This window comes from Ambystoma mexicanum, chromosome 4p (genome assembly GCF_040938575.1).
Source record: "Ambystoma mexicanum isolate Mex_15411 chromosome 4p, UKY_AmexF1_1, whole genome shotgun sequence".
Classification (NCBI taxonomy): Eukaryota; Metazoa; Chordata; class Amphibia; order Caudata; family Ambystomatidae; genus Ambystoma; species Ambystoma mexicanum.
Window position 1 is genome coordinate 703,467,980 of NC_090927.1, and position 18,177 is coordinate 703,486,156.

General features: G+C 44.4%; 1 protein-coding gene across 5 annotated transcripts in view; it reads right to left on the bottom strand.

Moving 5' to 3' along the window:
• Nucleotides 1–18,177, bottom strand: part of COL12A1 (collagen type XII alpha 1 chain) — a 296,727-nt gene that overhangs the window by 236,937 nt on the left and 41,613 nt on the right. For 3 of the 5 annotated variants that reach the window (XM_069606261.1, XM_069606259.1, XM_069606260.1), the window contains exons 5-9: nt 14,941–15,000; nt 7,736–7,999; nt 7,380–7,544; nt 7,091–7,264; nt 318–608 (exon numbers count right to left, since the gene is read on the bottom strand). The exons of the other annotated variants lie outside the window; for them this stretch is intronic. In XM_069606261.1, the coding sequence (XP_069462362.1) occupies nt 318–608; nt 7,091–7,264; nt 7,380–7,544; nt 7,736–7,999; nt 14,941–15,000 (954 nt within the window). The remainder of the gene's footprint in view (nt 1–317; nt 609–7,090; nt 7,265–7,379; nt 7,545–7,735; nt 8,000–14,940; nt 15,001–18,177) is intronic. 5 annotated transcript variants of the gene reach the window in all.

Sequence of the window (18,177 nt, forward strand, 5' to 3'; positions counted from 1 at the left end):
TCACCCCTGCTTTTTCAAAATAAATTCTCTTTTTTGCTATGAGCTAGCATCACGCGTCGTTAATAGTTGCAATGAGATGTGAATCCAAGGCAAAGCAATGGATCTTTACCAGGCGTGAATAATAACATTTTTATCAACCAGAGAGCATGGGGGGAATGTGGGGAGGGGAATCGGGAAGATCAAATTTTGAGAGATTTTTTTAGAATTCTACTTCTATTTAAAAAATAAAATGCAAGAGCTGTGATTGAAATTAATTTGGGTTAAAAAAAATGCATGTATGTATAGCGTGTTGCTCACCGTTCCAACAGATGACTTACCCACTTGCACTTTAACTGCCTCTGTTTTTTCCATAGTTGTAAGGGGTTCACTTGCCGTCAATTCCTTCATTGCAAATACATTGATTTGGTACTCTGTGTCTGGGGAGAGGTCTTTCATGTTTATGCTTGTGGTCTGTGGACCCACATTTAGGGAATGCTGCTTGCTTCCTGCTATCATTGGGATCATTTGCACCCTGTAGCCGGTGATTTGGCTTGGTGATGGCCGCCATTTGAGCCTCATCGACTTCGAACCAACTTCTGTTACTATCAGGTTTGAAGGAGGCTCAACAGCTACAAAAACAAAAGTAAGCATTCAAGTGACTCGTTCTGGACACATGTTATATCCCTGTCACACTCACAGTGTCAAATATGCATTATAAACAAGGGACCACAGTTCGTTGCCCATAACCTCTATCATGCAGAATATGCAGGTGCTGCCTCATAGACTGTACAATCGCAAAATGACATTCCTTCATTTGTATGTGGGGTTCACAATGCAAATAAGGGAATAACCTTTGTTGTCCCAGCGTGTTCCCATTGGGTAAATACGTCAAGGTCCACGGGATCCCTTTGAAAATCACTGTTTTCCGTAGGGTGGCGCACACTGAGGCACCCCTCACTGCAAGGCTTCGGATGAAGAGAAAGAGTGTTGCATGCAAAGCAGTTCTGCAAAAATCGCACCCTTCCCATACCCAAGGGGTGACTTGACAACTTCCAAAGCCTGACCGGGCTTCTACGCCGAAATATTGTCAGCATGAAAGTGTCCATGCTGACAGACCCTCTGCACAGTCCCCTGCTTCTGACTTTTGTGTGGAGAGCTGAGTAACCTCAATAGGGTAGCTGTGGTCTACGATGCAGCCAGTAGCAGAGGAAGCTTGTGGGTGCTGGGGGGGGTGATAATAGGGTATCAATAGGAGGCTGAGGGGGTGCATAGGGCACCAGGAGGGATTCAGGGGGGAAATGCCCCCCTGTCACGCCCTGGCTCTGCCACTGGATGCAGCCCATCCACCTGAGGACCATCAGATTTCACAGGGGCCTACTGCACACACTCAAGGTGTGTCAGGCCACTCTATGAGGGAGTGCTGAACTCACTGTCACACAATACCAGCCCAAGCACTTGTTTAAACAACACATTCCATTATCAAATCCAAGGGCACAAACCTTTGATTTGCACTGGTTTGAGCATTATGGGCTCTGTACTTAAACATCTCTATAAGTCTTCTCACATCTTTCTCCTCGAGGGTGAGCATAGTTGAGTTCCTGACCCCTATCACATGGTTGTTGTGCATAAGCTGAATATGGCTGGTAGTCGCATAGTTTCTCATCGCTGTGGGATAATAATAATAATGTATGTTCCTCCATTTTGTAAGATCTCCCACAGGATTGAAACTTGCAAAGTGCAGGCTGCCCTCATGTCACAAATGTGTGATTTACTCCTGAGCTTCCCACCAAGACAAATGATACAAACTCTTTCTTTGCACATGCTCATTCACTGAGCATGCAAATGTTCAAACAAGCACAAATTCACAAAATCAATCTGTCTCACACACAGAAGACTGAGGGCCTCGTTTACAAAAAAGTTTGACAATGGGAAAATCCCATTGTAAAACGTTTTGTAAATCAGGCACTGCGTGTGTAAAATGTACATGTGCACTGGGCACATACCAAGCACAAAAAGGATGGACGGTAACGATTTGGTGTAGGATTTTATGCAGAAATATGATTTCATGGTACTACTATATGTTCCTCAATGGTGGGCCCTATGAAAGCTTCATGTGGTCCAATAGTTAACACCATCACAGCAAAACGTTTTAGGCATCTTACCAAAGCTAGCCATACCACTATATTAGAAGAATCATTGAAGTCTACTATAAAACTATTTTCTGCTAAGCACTTAGGCATTTTGGAAAGCCAATTTAAAATATTTTTCTATAGCAAGAAGTTATCATGACTACACACTTAAAGAATCAAACGAACACGTGTTCCTTTTATTAAACACTTATCACTTGATGTGCTTTGCATCGTGAAGTAAGCTGCACAGAGAATGGGCGCGCATGGCGCGCTGTCAGACCACGGAGCAGACTTTGGGGGGAGGCGAGAATTGGTGTGCTGCTGCATAATGGGACCTTCTATGCGCTCTCCCCACCTGTCGCCTCGCCCTGGTGTAGTGCAGTTTGTTGCTGTGTATTGTGGTGCAAATATCTTGGTAACCATGCATCCTAGGGCCTGGACCTCGAGTTTTGTTCCTCGTGTAGGGACGCATCCTTCTATGACCACATTGATGTTTCGCCAATTTCAGGCAACCGTCTCATGTGTGAGGCCTTGAAATCTGGGGAAAGTGGTGGGATGTCCAAATGTCCTGTAGCTAGTAATGTCTGGAGGGTCCTAACAGGTAACTATGCAAAATGTGGTGCAGATTGGTGAAATGTGTGGAATTCTATAAGTAACACCGCATCATCATGCCACAAATCCACAAACACATTGTTAATTGTGCTGAAATCCGGTGAACGGGGTGGGGTGTCCAAACGTCATGTAGCCAGTAATATCTTGAGGGTCCTAACAGGTAACTATGCAAAATTTGGTGCAGGTTGGTGAAACAGTGTGGAATTGTATAATGAACAATGTTTTGCCACAAACCCACAAACACATTTTGACTTTTGCTGAAATCCGAGGAAAGGGGTGGGGCGTCCAACTGTCATGTAGGCAGTAATGTCCAGAGAGTCCTAACAGGCAACTATTAGTGCAGATTAGTGAAACAGTGTGAAATCGTAGAAGGAACAACACTTTGCCAAAAATCCCGCCACAAACAAACAAATGTTGGCTTTTAAATACATAGATAAATGTATAAAAGAACAATGTGTTAACAACAGTCATGTAGACTGATTGAAGCGTGAGATTTTGGCTTGATATTCGTATTGAAAATAAATAAATGGATGCAAATGGACAATTTAAGCATGTATTGCAAAATTGTGCAAGCCTCTCCAATGAATCTTTAGAGCTTTATCGCTTACATCCATTGAAAGTAATTGTGATTGTGTTTTATTGGTTATATAACATTCAAAACAGGACAGCACGCCATTATAGGGAGTGAATCCTGGCTTAATTCTCGTACACCACCCATCTCTAGGAGGGATTATTAGCGCACCTATGTACAGCGCTATGTACAGCGCATGTGTGAAGAAGTGGGTGTCTTCCTCCAAGACTTTCCTGCATTCTCTGGCCATGGTGATGGGCACAGTAGAGGATTACCTCTCCATGCTTCATGCCCTGTTATGTGGTGGGGATTGTGAGCGAGGCAGAAGAGAAGTGAAGAATCAGTGACAGAGAGAATGAATGAGTGAGTCAGTGAATGAGTGAGTGAGGGTACATTGACATGTGAAGTGCAAGTGACTAATGGCCAGTGACAAGATTAGAGAAGGTGCATTTTTAGAGTCATTCCACAATGGCAGGCCTTGGTTTGATGACACAAACATGCTTCAACACTTGTTCCAAATGTAAATCCATGCTATGATATATTTTTGATCAGCATAATGGCAGAAAGGTAACTTCAACCTATTCCTTTGATTTAGCTACAAACCCAATACAACCTAAAGAAATCTGAGCATCACTCAAGCTATTTCCCAAGAGAGGAACTCACCCACCCAGACCTGCAAGTGGTGAGAAGGTGGTCTTGGGAGCATACAGGCTCTTACTTGGCCCGACTCCCGACTCACTCTGCAGGGCACACACTTGATGACTTGATCTCCTCTGACCTCCCTCTCTCCAAACCTCTCACCACCCCTCTCTCATGGAGCGATCACTCCCTCCTCTCCTCTCTCTCTCTCTGCCCCCAGGCCAAGCCTACCCCAACACTGCCACCTACCTTCTCGGACCTCCGGCCCATGAATCGTGAGTCATTGTAGGCTTCCACCGCCACCTTCTCTCCCCCCCACCTTGGGCTGAATCACATCCTGACCCAGCCCTGTCTATGCTCTACTCTTCTATCTCTGATACTCTTGATGCTCTTGCCCCTGTCATGAGGATCCATTTGAAGTCAAAAGCCAAGTGCAATTCTTGGTATGACTCTTACCAAGCTACACTCAAATGTAAGTGTAGGGCAGCTGAGAGGAAATGTAGGGATTCTTGTTCATCCTCTGACAAGCTGGCCTGTCACCTGCTCCAAAGTCAATACCAACTATCTGTCCACACCAAGAAGAGAGCCCACATCCAAGCCTATGTCTCTGCAGCATCTAACAACTCAGCCATACTCTTTAAAATCTGCAAGGAGCTTGCAGCCTCTACCCCTCTAGTCATCTCCCTGGCCCTTTGCACAACCCTTGCCTCTCATTTCATCTCAAAAACCCAGGACATCATGTCGACCCTCTCCTCCCATTCTCCTCCTCTCCCCTTCTTTCTGTGAACTTCCACCATCTCTTACCCACCCCCCACCATCTTTCTCTTCCTTTCCTCTTTTCTCCCCTGACGAGGTCGCTAGACAACTCTGATCTATGAAAGTCTAGTCAAAACAGGTTAATCCCTGTTCTTCTAAAACTACCAAGGACCACATTGGCACCCTCGCTCCTGCTCTAGCCAATTTCTGCAACCTCTCCTTTGCCTCAGGAGCCTTCCCCTCTGAAGCACTCTCTTGTGCATCATCTTCTGAAGAAACCCACAGCTGATCATTCTTGCCCTGCCAACTATCCCCCAATTTCCATTACTCCTTTTCTTGGCAAACTCCTGGAAAAGCTGGCCATCTCGCAGCTTAACCTTCATTCAGATTATCTTGGCTGTCTCCATGACCATCAGTCTGGCTTTAGAGCTGCCAGAAGCATGGAAACTGCTCTCCTGAACATCCATGAAGATCTGCTCTCCAACCTTGACTCTAGCATTCCGTCTGTCCTCATCCTACTCGATCTCTCTTCTGCCTTTGACACGGTCAACCATACCATCCTGCTCAACTGTCTCCATGACAACCTGGGTATCACCGATCAGGCTCTGGCCTGGCTGTCCACTTTCCTCTCTAATCGACCCTCCCAGGTCCAACTTGGGTCATTCCTTTCTTCGATCTACCTTTCTACCTGCAGTGTTCCCCAGGGGTCCAACCTCTTACCATGGCTCTTTAACCAATACCTGGCAACTCTCGCCCACCGCATTGCCATTTTCTGCTTATAATTTCAGTGCTATGCTGATGACACTCAACTCATTTTCAGGTTTCCCTCTGCCACCTCTTCTCCTTCTCTCTTCCCCGACTGCCTATCTGCCATTCAGGATTGGTGTGCCACCAATCATCTCTGTCTGAATGCCATCAAGACGGAGATCCTCCTCATTGGCACACCTTCAACCTCCTTTCCCGTCACTCTTTGGCTGGCCTCCCATGGCCCTCCTCCTATCCCCACCTGCGAGGCTAAGAACCTCAGGGTCATCTTTGACTCCACACTTTTTTTCTCTGCCCATATCTCTGATGTCTCAAAAACGTCAAACTTCGTACTCCACCCCCTCAGAGGTCTTTTTCCTTTCCTCTCCTTCCCCCAGAAGCTCACTGTCTCTTGAGCCCTGGTTCTCTCTAAGTTGGATTATTGCAACATCCCCTTTCTAAACCTCCCTGCTTCCACTCTTCACCCTCTGCAACTGATCCAGAACAGGACTTCAAGACTTGTCCTTGGCCTCAAGCCCTGAGATCGTATCTCTCCAACCCTGAAATCTCTCCATTGGCTCCCAGTGGATGCAAGGATTAAATTCAAGACCCTTTGCATTGTCCACACAGCTTTCTGGGGCCTGGGCCCAAAATACCTTCAGCTCTCCCTCTGTAAATACCTTAACTCCCGAGCTCTTGGCTCCTCCACCTCTAACTCCCTCAGGGTCAGTCATTTTTCAAAGAAACAAGCTGGGAATAGATGTCTGTCTCCGGCTGGGGCCTCCCTCTGGAACAGCCTCCCTGCCACTCTGAAACTTGAGGAGAACCATCTCCAGTTCCAGAAGCACCTCAAAACCTTCCTCTTTGCTTCTGCCTTCTCTCCTCGTCTCCCCTGCTGATCTGTTCTGTCTTGGCATCGTGCACCTGGTCACCCTCTGATTTTTGGGCCCAGTTACCTGCTCACCCTGCCACCCACCCGCACTGCCTCCTGGAATTCCCTTGCACTTCGGTCTGTATCTGTATCCCTACAACCCCCCCCTGTTTTCTGCACTTATCGGAGACACCCTGTCTGTTGTGTTAATCCTAACACACTACCGCTGTTTGTGATTCTATTATTTAATTATTTATGTTTTATTTATTTGTATTCCTTTTGCTCAGCACTTTCCACCTCTTCCCACCTCCCTTGCACTTTTTCCCCTTTCCCTCTCCCACGCACTTGTGTGTTCTCAATGTCACTGGGCCTAGTATGATTATCATTTTTTCTCCCTTGTTCCCTTGCCTCGTCGCGCTCTGAAACACTTGTGTACGAGCATGATACAAAGAAAATTCCAATATCAATACTTATGAATGAGTAAGTGAGTGAGTGAGTGAGTGAGTGAGTGAGTGAGTGAGTGAGTGAGTGAGTGAGTGAAGGCCCTGGAAATGTGAAGTGCAAGTGACACCTGGCCAGTGATGAGATTAGAGCCATTCTGCAGTGACAGGTCTTGGTTTGGGGATACAACGAGCTTCAGTACATGTGCCAAATGTAAGCTATTCTACGATACATTTTTGATCAGCATAATGACAGAAAGGTAAATACAATACTGATTTGTAAAGGTTTTCCAAGGAGTATAAAATCATACTCTTAATGGATTCTAAAAGTTGTAAGAATATTTCGTACCTTCTTCCCCACTAACAAGTTCGCTTAGCTGCTCATCAACTGAAGCGCACACCTGAGTGATGATTTCATTCTGCACGTCCACAATGGCATCGAAGTTGGCCACATTATAGACATGCTTCAGTGATGGCAAGGATGCCATTTGCTTCAGTTCCTTGGCATCTGCTGCCTTGATACCTAGAAAATGTAGGTGAGATAACAGCGCATGTGAAAAGACTGCATGGTTTTATAAAAAAGTTCACCGAACTGCCCCTTTGTAACCAAAATTTGCCCCCGCTAGTTTTCTACGTACCCAAGGTGAAAACCTCAACACCCAAATTGCGCAACTCTCGTGCAGGGATCTCCACGTCATCCTGCGATTTCCCATCAGTGATGATGATGGCAACCTTGGGAAATCCTTTCCTTGCACCAGAAGACTCCGTAAACGTATTTGAAATGAGGTAATCAATCGCATCACCTAGTGTTGAAATAAAAACATTAGTTGTTCATTTAATGCTATATTCAATAAGATATGGAGATTGGGGGTGAGGGTACAAGGAACGAAGATGAAATGTACATCCTGTCTAACGGGATGCACATCCAAGGAAACCACGAATGTATCAAAATGGTCCCCGATGAACAGCATTGCTCAAAAGCCAAAACACCTACCGGTCATTGTGTTGCCGCCTTTGTAGGGTATCCTTTTAATGGCTGATAGGAGGTCGTTCCGTTGCAAGTACTGATTTAGGTGAAACTCAGCCCTGGTATCTGAACTGTACTGGACCACGCCAACCCTTGTCTTGTCTTCCCCAATTTCGAAAGCAGATACCAGCCCAGTTATGAAATCCAAAATGTATTTAAAGTTGCTTCTGCCGACACTCCATGAGCCGTCCACGAGAAAGACTACATCTGCGACTGCAGTGAGCGAGCATCCTAGAATGGGGGGTCGGAGGGGAGAGAATATACTGGCATCAAACGTACACCGTGATTGGCAATTCACTTTAGTTTTAGATTAGACGTGCACCACATTTACATTGCAGCAGATATGAATAACGGAATCTGTGCTGGTCATCCCCATTGTTCAACTTTCCCTTCTGTACAACGCATGTTAAAAAAATTACAATTGTAGCAAGACTCAAGAACAACATGGGAATGAAATTAAGGGCCTAGGCCCCTCCAAGTCGTGAATGAAATCCCCCATTTTGTGCCTGAGTCATCATACGTGGGAAATATTTTGGTGAATGCAGACAAATTCAATATGTAAATGACTGCATGAGGCAACTAATATATGCATTTCCCTGATAAGCCTAAGAAATCATCAAGCGGACAGCTCCACTAAATACATTTCCCACCCCAATACTGCTACTGAAACTATGTTTAATGCACAAAATAGAATTTTTACTCATCGGTCTTCTCATAGTATTTGCATTTGTAGAGGACTGAACATAACTTTTAGTTTGAAAAGAAAGAAAAAATATGAACGTTGATTTAGGGGTTTTGTGCCTATATGGGCTGCAAGCTCTTTGCTGCCATTACGTCACAATTCCTACTGTGCTCTACATTGTTGCTTTATCAGCAAATGCTTCTCACTGATCCCATGCACTGCAGGTAGGAGAGTCCTTTCAGTCAGGTACATATGTTAAAGCCTGCCTGCTCACACAAGAATATGTACACAACTTGTCTGTGTGTTCCCGCCATCGATTACCAAGCCAAGTGTGCTAATCCCATCAAAGTCAGTGCTGTGTATTTATCCACCTTCTGTCTCTTTTAGGTTGCATGTCAGTTGTGTTTACTTTATGTCTTTACACTGTGATGCCATTAATCACAGGGCATGCTTGGCTTGACTTGTTTGAAAGTGGAAGTTTGTTTGGTTTCACGGATTCTTATTCTGTTAACAAAGGTCATGCAACTACTGCCATATTTAGGAAACAAAGAGAGCGATTAGAGACTCCTGGTGCATCCTGAACCTGGTAGAAAGTCGTTTTATTAGCAGACTGTGCAACAAATCAACCAAATTTACTGTTGTACATGAAACGGCCCACCATTCTCTCAGATGTTGTGATTCATATAGTAAACGTGCTCTCTTAGTCTAAAATCTGTATCCAGCTGCCTTGATCAAAGGTTCGGGGTCTGATATAATTGTTTCCAAAAATTGCTCACTTTTGCAATCTAGGCTAGGAAATTGCAGGGATGCGGTTCCAAGAAGGGAGTTCAAAACTGAAGAACAAAGGCTCCATCATGGCCCGCCCCAATGTGGGCAAACCAGAGAAGTCATAGGCCTCATTAAGAGTCAGGTGGTGTTCTGGCAGTAAATGTACCGGAATACCGCCCAATACAATTACTGTTACCTCCACTTGGTCCGGTGGTATTACCGCCAGATTACAAATGGCGGTGGTGGTGTAAGTCTCCATTTATTTTCTTAGTCCATAAGACTCAATGAGGCAGTTTTAGTGCAATTACTGCTGTGATAATCCCGCCATGGTAATTGTGCCGAAAATGGGCAGAAGTCAGGAGATTTACCCCAAGGTCATAGCTGGTGGTGAACTCTTCAACTTTCCCCCAAACTCGTAGTTGGACGGTGCAGTAATGCAGCAAGAACGCTATTATCAGTGCTTTTTTTTCCGCACCACCCAACTCATGATGAGACCCTAGTGTTTAAGTGTGAAGAGACTAATGTATATACACAAATTTGTATAGACTTCAGTATGCAGAAAATCCAAATTGGTCTGATAAATCCAAAATTAATGATAGAAGCAAAGTGTATGAGATTTCTGATTGATTTTAAACATGGATATTGAAAAATTGGCTGTTTTAGGGTGAATTGTCTGTAGTAACTATTATGACTCTTCAAAAGGACCATTTTGAAATAATGTGTATACTCTTTGATGCAATTGCTATGGGAATGCAGCACCATTGGCTTGTTAGCCACATTGTTTTATAAGTGGAACTCTTTGGCTAGACAATGAGCATATGATAACAAGAATAGACCAGTGAACTGGCCTGATCATTTGCAGATTATGATGTTCCCTTCTGTGCACCCGGGGAGACCTATGTGCCAGAGGCTCAATTAAATGTATGTCCGGAGGCAGCACCAGGAGGAGGAATAGTACATGAAAAAGTCTCCCTGTTGGTTAACACGTATGTATGTGCCAACAGCAAAATCACTCTACTTTCTCAGGATATATACACGCCCAAGGACACTGAAAGGGTTACCACTACAATAACATGTCCAACTTGGAAGCCACAAATGAGCTCCATGTTGAACGAAACAACCATACTGGCCTATGAATGCTGTACTTCTCAAGAATGCATTTGTCAAGTAGACTACATCTAAGAAAAGGGTGCCTGCTCCAGTCTTAATGTTAACCACCTAGTTCCCTGGCAATGCAGACTGATTCTTTCACCCACTACCCTGGCCCCCCAGAAATAACACTAGTGCATGTGTAACCACATTTTAATTACACGAAAAAAGAGTCTAGGTGATTTTATGGATTGGGGTTGAAAGACTGAGTTAGAAATGTTCGAGGGAGAAAATACCAAAGATTATTTTTTTGAAATAATCTTAGGTCTTTTCTCCCCTGAACATTACTGACTTGGCCCACACCCCTACACACCCCTACTCACACTCTCACCCCCAACTTACCTTTGTGTATTAAGTAGGTGCTACTGTAATTGAACTCAATGTGATCAATTCATCGATCTCAGTCATGAAAACCATTCAACCTCCAGAATTGAGCATGTGGCATTCAAGGTTAAATATGGATCTTGGCTTCAGGCACCTAAACTTGCTCAGCTGTGTTACTGAATAGCTTAATCCTATCTACCTTCACGGAAACAAGTTGAGAACGTTTTTTAATTCGTTTTTATCACTTGGATCTGCCAAACGAATCCTGTGGTTATAAGGCCCAGTTTCAAGCACTGGTGAGCCTTCATGCCTGATGCTTTTACCTCCCTACACGGAATTAAGCTACACGTGAGCTGATCAAATAAACATGTTTCCCTGCCTGTACACACTGTTCCCCTGGCCTCAAATTTGGAAAGACTGCATTACCTGTTAATCTATGCCTGATGTCACCCTCAGACTAGGTGTGTTTGCTCTTGGGGAGTCTATGGGCCTGATTCGTGGAATTATTTGCGTGTAAAAGGGGGATTTGCCTGCAAATCACTGTTTGATTAATAGGGCTTTGCAGGCAAAATGGCACGCAAATCCCTGTTTTACACGCAAATAATTCCATGAATCAGGGCCCATGTGTCTATCAAAATCTTGTGAAACTACATCAATATAAACTCTATTTGAACTAGGGATTAACCCAGAATCCATTGACTCTGGCAGTCAGCAAATACCAAATCCTAGACCAAAAGTGCCTGCATGACCGTTCTTCAAGTCAGAATTCCAGGGAGGATAATGTTACATCTCACAAACCTCCTGGCAAATTGCTCATATACAAAAAAGCGTTCTTCTGGAAAACTACATCAGAACCCCACCATGCCTACATGCTGATTTCAGACCACATTTCCAACGTGCCTATTCATTTACTTGTGCGCATGCTTATGGCCACTCACAGCATTGGTTTGAGTAAACTTTCACGTCACACAAAGTGTGACAGCATTGTTTGCAATACATATACAGGCAGATTGATCTGTGGGAAAGAGATAGAGAAAAAGAAATGGGCAGATGCAGAAAGGATGACAATGTGAGGCATAAAATAAAGGAAAGGTTGGGCAAAGAGAAAAAGCGGAAAAGGCAACTATGAAATGAGAGCTTCAGGGGCCTGAGGTCAGTTTAAGAGTCTCGAAGACGATCAAGATCTGCAGTGCCTCAAGAAACAGATTGCAAGTAAATAAGAGGAAAACACTTAAGCGCGCACCCACCCGAAACGAGACCGCTAAGGAGACATGATAATAGCGTGGCACCGTGCACGAGCGTAACAGAAACGTGCGCACGCGACAGCTCGCGAGTTAGCGTGTGCGTAGGTTCAGATGCACACGGAAGCACGCAGACAGGAAATGAGGGGTGAACGTCAGTCAGTGGTGTGGGTGAGAAGTTAATCAAGTTGACCTTTTAAAGTGCATATGAGTACACACCAAGTTGAGTGGCACGTGGGGTCAAAGGCAAATCTGAAGCAGTGCCATCTGCTGCCAGCTTCGGCGAATTAGTTTCCCCCGGTGCGCTGCGTCGTCGTTAACCATCGGTCGAGCGGAGATAAAAAGCGGACTCAGCCAGTGGGCACGTGACCTCCCCAGCCTGCAGACACGCAGCGGGGCTGTGGGAACTGCTCACAGGAATGCAATCGGGAAAATGCCGAGAGACGTATGGGATGTGATATTGATTTTAAGTGGAAAGGATCGGTGCTGACCGACTTATGAAATGTATAGTGTTTTGTACCTCGATATAAAATGTTTCCCATGTTGAGGAAGTTGAATGTTTATTACCGACGGACATAGTTATAGAGCACAAAACTGATGAACGACCAATTATCAACGGAGATAAAATGCTTAGCTGATGGCATATTACTTTAATGTGGTAACACTATGGGATCGAGCCGCAGCGGTAGCGAGGAAATAGAAAGCATCCCATACAGAAATTATCCATGGCCTTATTTAGAAACCATTAACTTGGATGTAAAGCGTGCTATTTACAGCACGATAGAAGTGCTTTATGTAAAAAGGTTACTTTATGTTATATTATGTAACTGGGATTTATATGGTTCACCCTGCTAGCTGTCTGGTGGCCTGGCGCTTCGTGGGTCTGATTGAGAAGGGGTGGATTAGGTTATTGGTGGGAAAGGAAAATACTTCTACCACCCTATTTTTTTTACATGTATCAGCTAAACACATGCCTTATAATAACTGATTGTGCAATCTCCAAATTCAGTGGTCGCCATTTTTTCAACCTGAGAAGAATGAAAGGCTGAGTGCCACAAAGACACGATTCAAACCTATGACCTTCACGCTGCACAGGATCTTTGCAGATTTTAACTGGCTGAGTTATCTTAGCAGCATTTTCCGTACGCCTCCGTGAGCTGGCTAGCTTTTATAAAGCGCATGTGCTGCTTGAAGCTCTTACAAAAATAATGATTGAATAATTGCCCAACTCAGCCGGAAAGTCCACATCTTCCATTATGTCTGAACAATTGTAACCCTACACTTGCTCTAAATTTACCTTAAATGTCTAGAGCTCACAAGCTGCTAGAGTTTCTTTTTTTTATCACTTCCCACATCACATTCCTACTTATTTTCCCAGTACAACTTCAAGCGACTGTCCATGAATGCTCATGCTCTGTCTGTGGCAGTGCTCGCTTTAGACTGTGTAATGCTTCATACGGACTCATTATGAGTATGGCGAAAACAGTAAAACCATGTGATATTTTAAATAACTCATACTTAAAAAATACCACCTAATAAGTAGTTGGGTTTGGCTGGGACTTTTAAGGCATTGGGGTACATAGAGAGTACTGCATAAGGTAAATATCAGTTATTCACCCATGTGGCTATGGGTTATTTACTCTCTATGCAGTAATGTCTATGTATGCCATGGCATGAATGTATTGTGTTTCCAAATCATCATTAAGTGGTATTTGTAATATCACGTTACCGTGAGGCCCTATAGTGTTAAGTTGGGAATGAAGCTACTGGGGTGTTTAATATTCGATAGGAATTAATGGGAATGATGTCTGCAATGCTGCAAGATGCAGCTCTGAAGGCAGCCACCTGACAGCAGTGCGAGGATATATTGTTTCCAAGGCCTCTCAGACTGTAGGCCGAAGAAAGACTTACCAGCACTGCCAGGATATTTACAAATAGCAAGAAAACATATAAAATAAAGCACACTTCGTAAACGCATTGATATTTAAACTCCACAGTTTCTGAACCCTTTCCCAATGTGTGGGCTTCTTGTTGTATTGAAAAGGTCCTATCGGGTCTGGTTGATACTGGACTTTGTTCTACTAAACTTTCTACGCTGCTTTCTGACATTTGGTTGGAGTGTAATAACACGACCAATAATTGGTAGGTGACATATATTGTGAGGAGTCTGCGTGAGTGAGAAATCCCACTGTTACCCTTCCTCAATCACTAACTGCCCAATCCCGTCAGCTCCTTCCGCCATATCAAAAGAGGCTTTCAGGTTGCACCTGGGTGACAAGACATTGCAAAACAGTTTGCAAATGTTTGGTATGCAGTTTGAGTTAGTAAGAAGAGTAAAGGCAGGGACATACAGGCCATCAACACCCTGTTGGATGACTCCCGACTTTCTATGCAACCACCAATAGTGGTCTCCCTGTCCTCTTGATTTCCCACTCCCAATATCCCCTTGCCTACCACCTACAGCTTTATGAACTGTTCTCAATGTTGCGCCTGTTGTTCTTGATAGCTTTTTATTCACTGTTATTTATGAAAAGAAGCCGGGCTCAGACTTGCCATTTGGACAGTGCCTGAAGTACAGACCCAATATGTTAGTGTGGGCCAGTTTTTTTGGTCAAAGTGGGCCAGTTTGATAAGGTACTTTACTGTGGAGCTAGTAGGTTTGACCTGTGTAACTGGACAAATATTCTTTAAAATACGCAATTTGTAACACGTTTTATCAAACACTCCCCATCAACAGTGTTGACTGTGGACCACTTTTTCATTGGTGCCTGAACCAATTTTATGGAGGAAGCCCACACTTGGTCTGGTCCTTTGGTGAGTGTCACATGTCTCTGTCACCCACTGTCCTTTGTAAGGGTCTTAGTTCAACCACCTCTACTATTCTTTTGGCCCTGGATTATCATTGCCCTGTCCACATCTTTGTGAGCATGCAGCCTTCAGCCCCCTTGCCTAGAAAGGTTTATCTACGAAAGTGCTCAAAATGTCAGAATATGTAAATGTATCCTTACTTGGTAAGCCAGTTTCTCCAGGCTTCCGATCTCCGGGTCTTAATGGGCCACCAGTTTGAACTGAAATGATAAAGAAACCAATGAAAATGCATTCACAAAAATGATCAGTGTGATTATGATCACATATGAATCACAAGTTATACATTTCATTTTTTCACCATATTTCAAACTCATTAGAACAAGAAAATTGACTACTAACATTTGCACAAAAGAGCAGAGCTACTTCGCCTTTACTAAAATATCAAATAAAAAAATGGCAGATATTCCTACTAAATATCATTTAAAATTCCATCAAATGAATATAGAACTGCAGAATAAGCTTTGGATTAATCAGTCTGCAAACTTGTGTCTACAAGTTTCTTGCTGGTTTGACACATCTAGCTGGCTGTCAATGGAACTAGAAATAATGCTATTCCACCGGCACAAATCCCCAGAACAATCAAAACCCATCCTATAGTTGGTCCTACTCTATCACAGTGCCATCGCATACGCACAATACCAGGATCTGATGTGTGGATCACGCAGTGGTGGATTAGTCTGAGATCCTTAATGTCATATGGTGTCTGCACACAAATACACGGCAGGCAATCTACAGACTGGCAGATCGTGCGAATTATGGACCTGTGCGAGGATGCAGCATTAATCTCATTCTCAGACATTAGCGCTCTATTAGGTCTCACAGAAAAAGAGTGGCTGTGTTACAGGGCCATATGCTCTGCGGTTCTCAAATATACCACATCCGAACCTAGGGTTTGCGAGCCGTTGCAGTGTGAGGCAGAAACCGGTCACAATGTGCTCGACTTTCCTGGATTTAGAATGTTTTATGGCTTCAGTATACCGAATAATCTTAAAATAAATGTCCAGTTGGCCAATACATTGGCAGAGGACCTAGATTCCTCTCTCTATGCGGAAGATATGTATAATGCCTTCGCCACCATTAAAGAGGTATTGTGCAACCTGAAACACAGGGAGCTGCAGTACCAAGTTATTCAGAATGCGTACTACACGCCAGCTAAATTGTACTCAATGGGACTCTCCTAGTCCCCTAACTGTTGAAGAGGATGCAGCGCAATCGGCTTGCTGGACCATATTCTCTGGACATGCCCAAATATCTTCCCATTTTGGCTGACGGTTTCTAGCCGTGTATCCACAGTGGTGGGATGTGGCATACCGATAACACCCAATACTATGCTGTTTGGGTTTAACAGTGAAGAGTGGCATGAGGACTCTGTATCGCGCAAATTATTACACATTGTACTGTTCTCGACATGCAAGGCCATACTCATAGATTGGAAATCGAAAATCCCTCCTAACACACAGACATGACTCACTCTCCTGCCAAAATCTTAGACGCAGAGTGGGCTAGCTTTAAGTGTATGTCGCCAACGGCTTGCACCGATAAGTCTTGGGAACTGGCAGCCACTTTCATGTGAACTTATACGGCTTACGATATTACAAGACACTTGGGTGTTGTGCACTAAACAAAGATATACCCTTTGTTTTGATCCTCTTGTGTACCTGCACATATAACTACGCTACTGACATTTAGATATCCTGGACCATAGGTTGGAGGTTGCACTATGAAGGACCGTAGGTTGCATATTGTACTATGATCGGTGGCTGGCGGGGAAGGTTGCGTGAGAGGTGTTTTTGGCACTGTTGTGTTGCATGATATGCTTTTGTTTGTCTAATGGACCCTACCATATACTGTACATCACTTTTTGGCTGTAAACCTTCTGGCCTATGTCAACTGTGCTATAACTTTTCATTTAATTTCCTTAACATTTGTATGGCGCCTATACAGCAAAAAGTGTTTCCAGGCACCACAAGACAAAGGGAGAGAGGACAGTGGAGAAAAACAACAATAACGGTCCTACTAGGCCTTGTGACATTTCGTATCGTGCAAGTACAGTGACAAGAAGTGCAGGGGGAGGGGCAGGTCAGGCAAGAAGGGATAGGGTATGTGAAGGGGTAGGAGGGGGAAGTGCAGGAGGGAGTGGGCCCAGGGGCTGGGCAAGTGCTAAGGGGAGCCCAAGAGGGCAAGTGCCAGAGGAAACAGTGGTAGTGGTCAACTAATGCGAGGATGGGGTGGACCAGACTCATTGGCTAGTCAGGGAAGGGTGCCCAAAGGCAAATGCTGGTTGTAGGGGTGCTGGGGTAGACTGATTGAGGGGGGCCTGGCCCCTGTAAGACTCATAAGGGACCAGTCAACCAGTCGTAGTGGTGGGGTGACATTAGCAAGGGAGAGGGAAGGAGAAGGAGAAAAGGAAAGTCTTGAGAAGCTTCCAGAACTTGAGGAGATCCAGCTCAAGTCTGAGAGGGGCAGGGAGGCCGTTTCAGAGGGAGGCTACGGCAGAAGAATGAGATCTCCCCCCACTCTCTGCTTGGAGAAATGTCTGATCTGCAGAGAGTTGGAACTAGAGGACCTAAGGACTCTAGCAGGGAGGTATTTAGGGAGAGGAAGTTGGATGTAGGGAGGTCCCATGCCCCGGAAAGCCTTGTGGATAATGCAGAGGGTCTTGAATTTGATCCTTGCAGCCACTGGGAGCCAGTGGAGGGAATTTAGGGCTGGAGAGATACAGTCCCTCGGCTTGAAGCCAAGGATAAATCTCGCAGTCCTATTCTGGATTAGTTGAAGAGGACGGAGGGAGGAGAGAGGCATATTGATGAAGAGGCTGGTAAAGTAGTCCAGTCTGGAGAGGACCAGCGCTCTGGAGATATTGAGTTTCTGGGGGAAGCTGAGGAAAGGGAAAATGCCTCTGAGGAGGTGAAACTGAAAGTGGGCCTTCTTGACAATCCCCCCATTTGTTTTGGGTGCCCCACTACATGGATGATGTACAACCACCTTTTATATTGGAATGTCCTGGTCCTTTGTTTCTGCTTAAAATAAACAGATTTAAACCCCCACTCCAAAAAAGTGCCTTGCTGGTATGTACTTTAATAGTGTCTATTTATGTCAGGTGATGTTGCTTTGGAATCATTTGTTTAACAGGTCTCAACATTGAGGAATCCTTAATAACATGGAAAACAGGCTACGTCCTGGGACCATTTTACATATAACAGGTCCCAAAATGGAGGAATCCTTTACAAAATGGAAGAAAAGCTATGTCCTGCGATCATGTTATCTATCTCCTATGGGGTTGTGACTAATTTCACCATACGCACGGTGGGTGTGCGCTCGTCTGGGCTTTTTGGAAATTTAAAATGAAATTGAATGATGGTAGATCTACCTCTGTA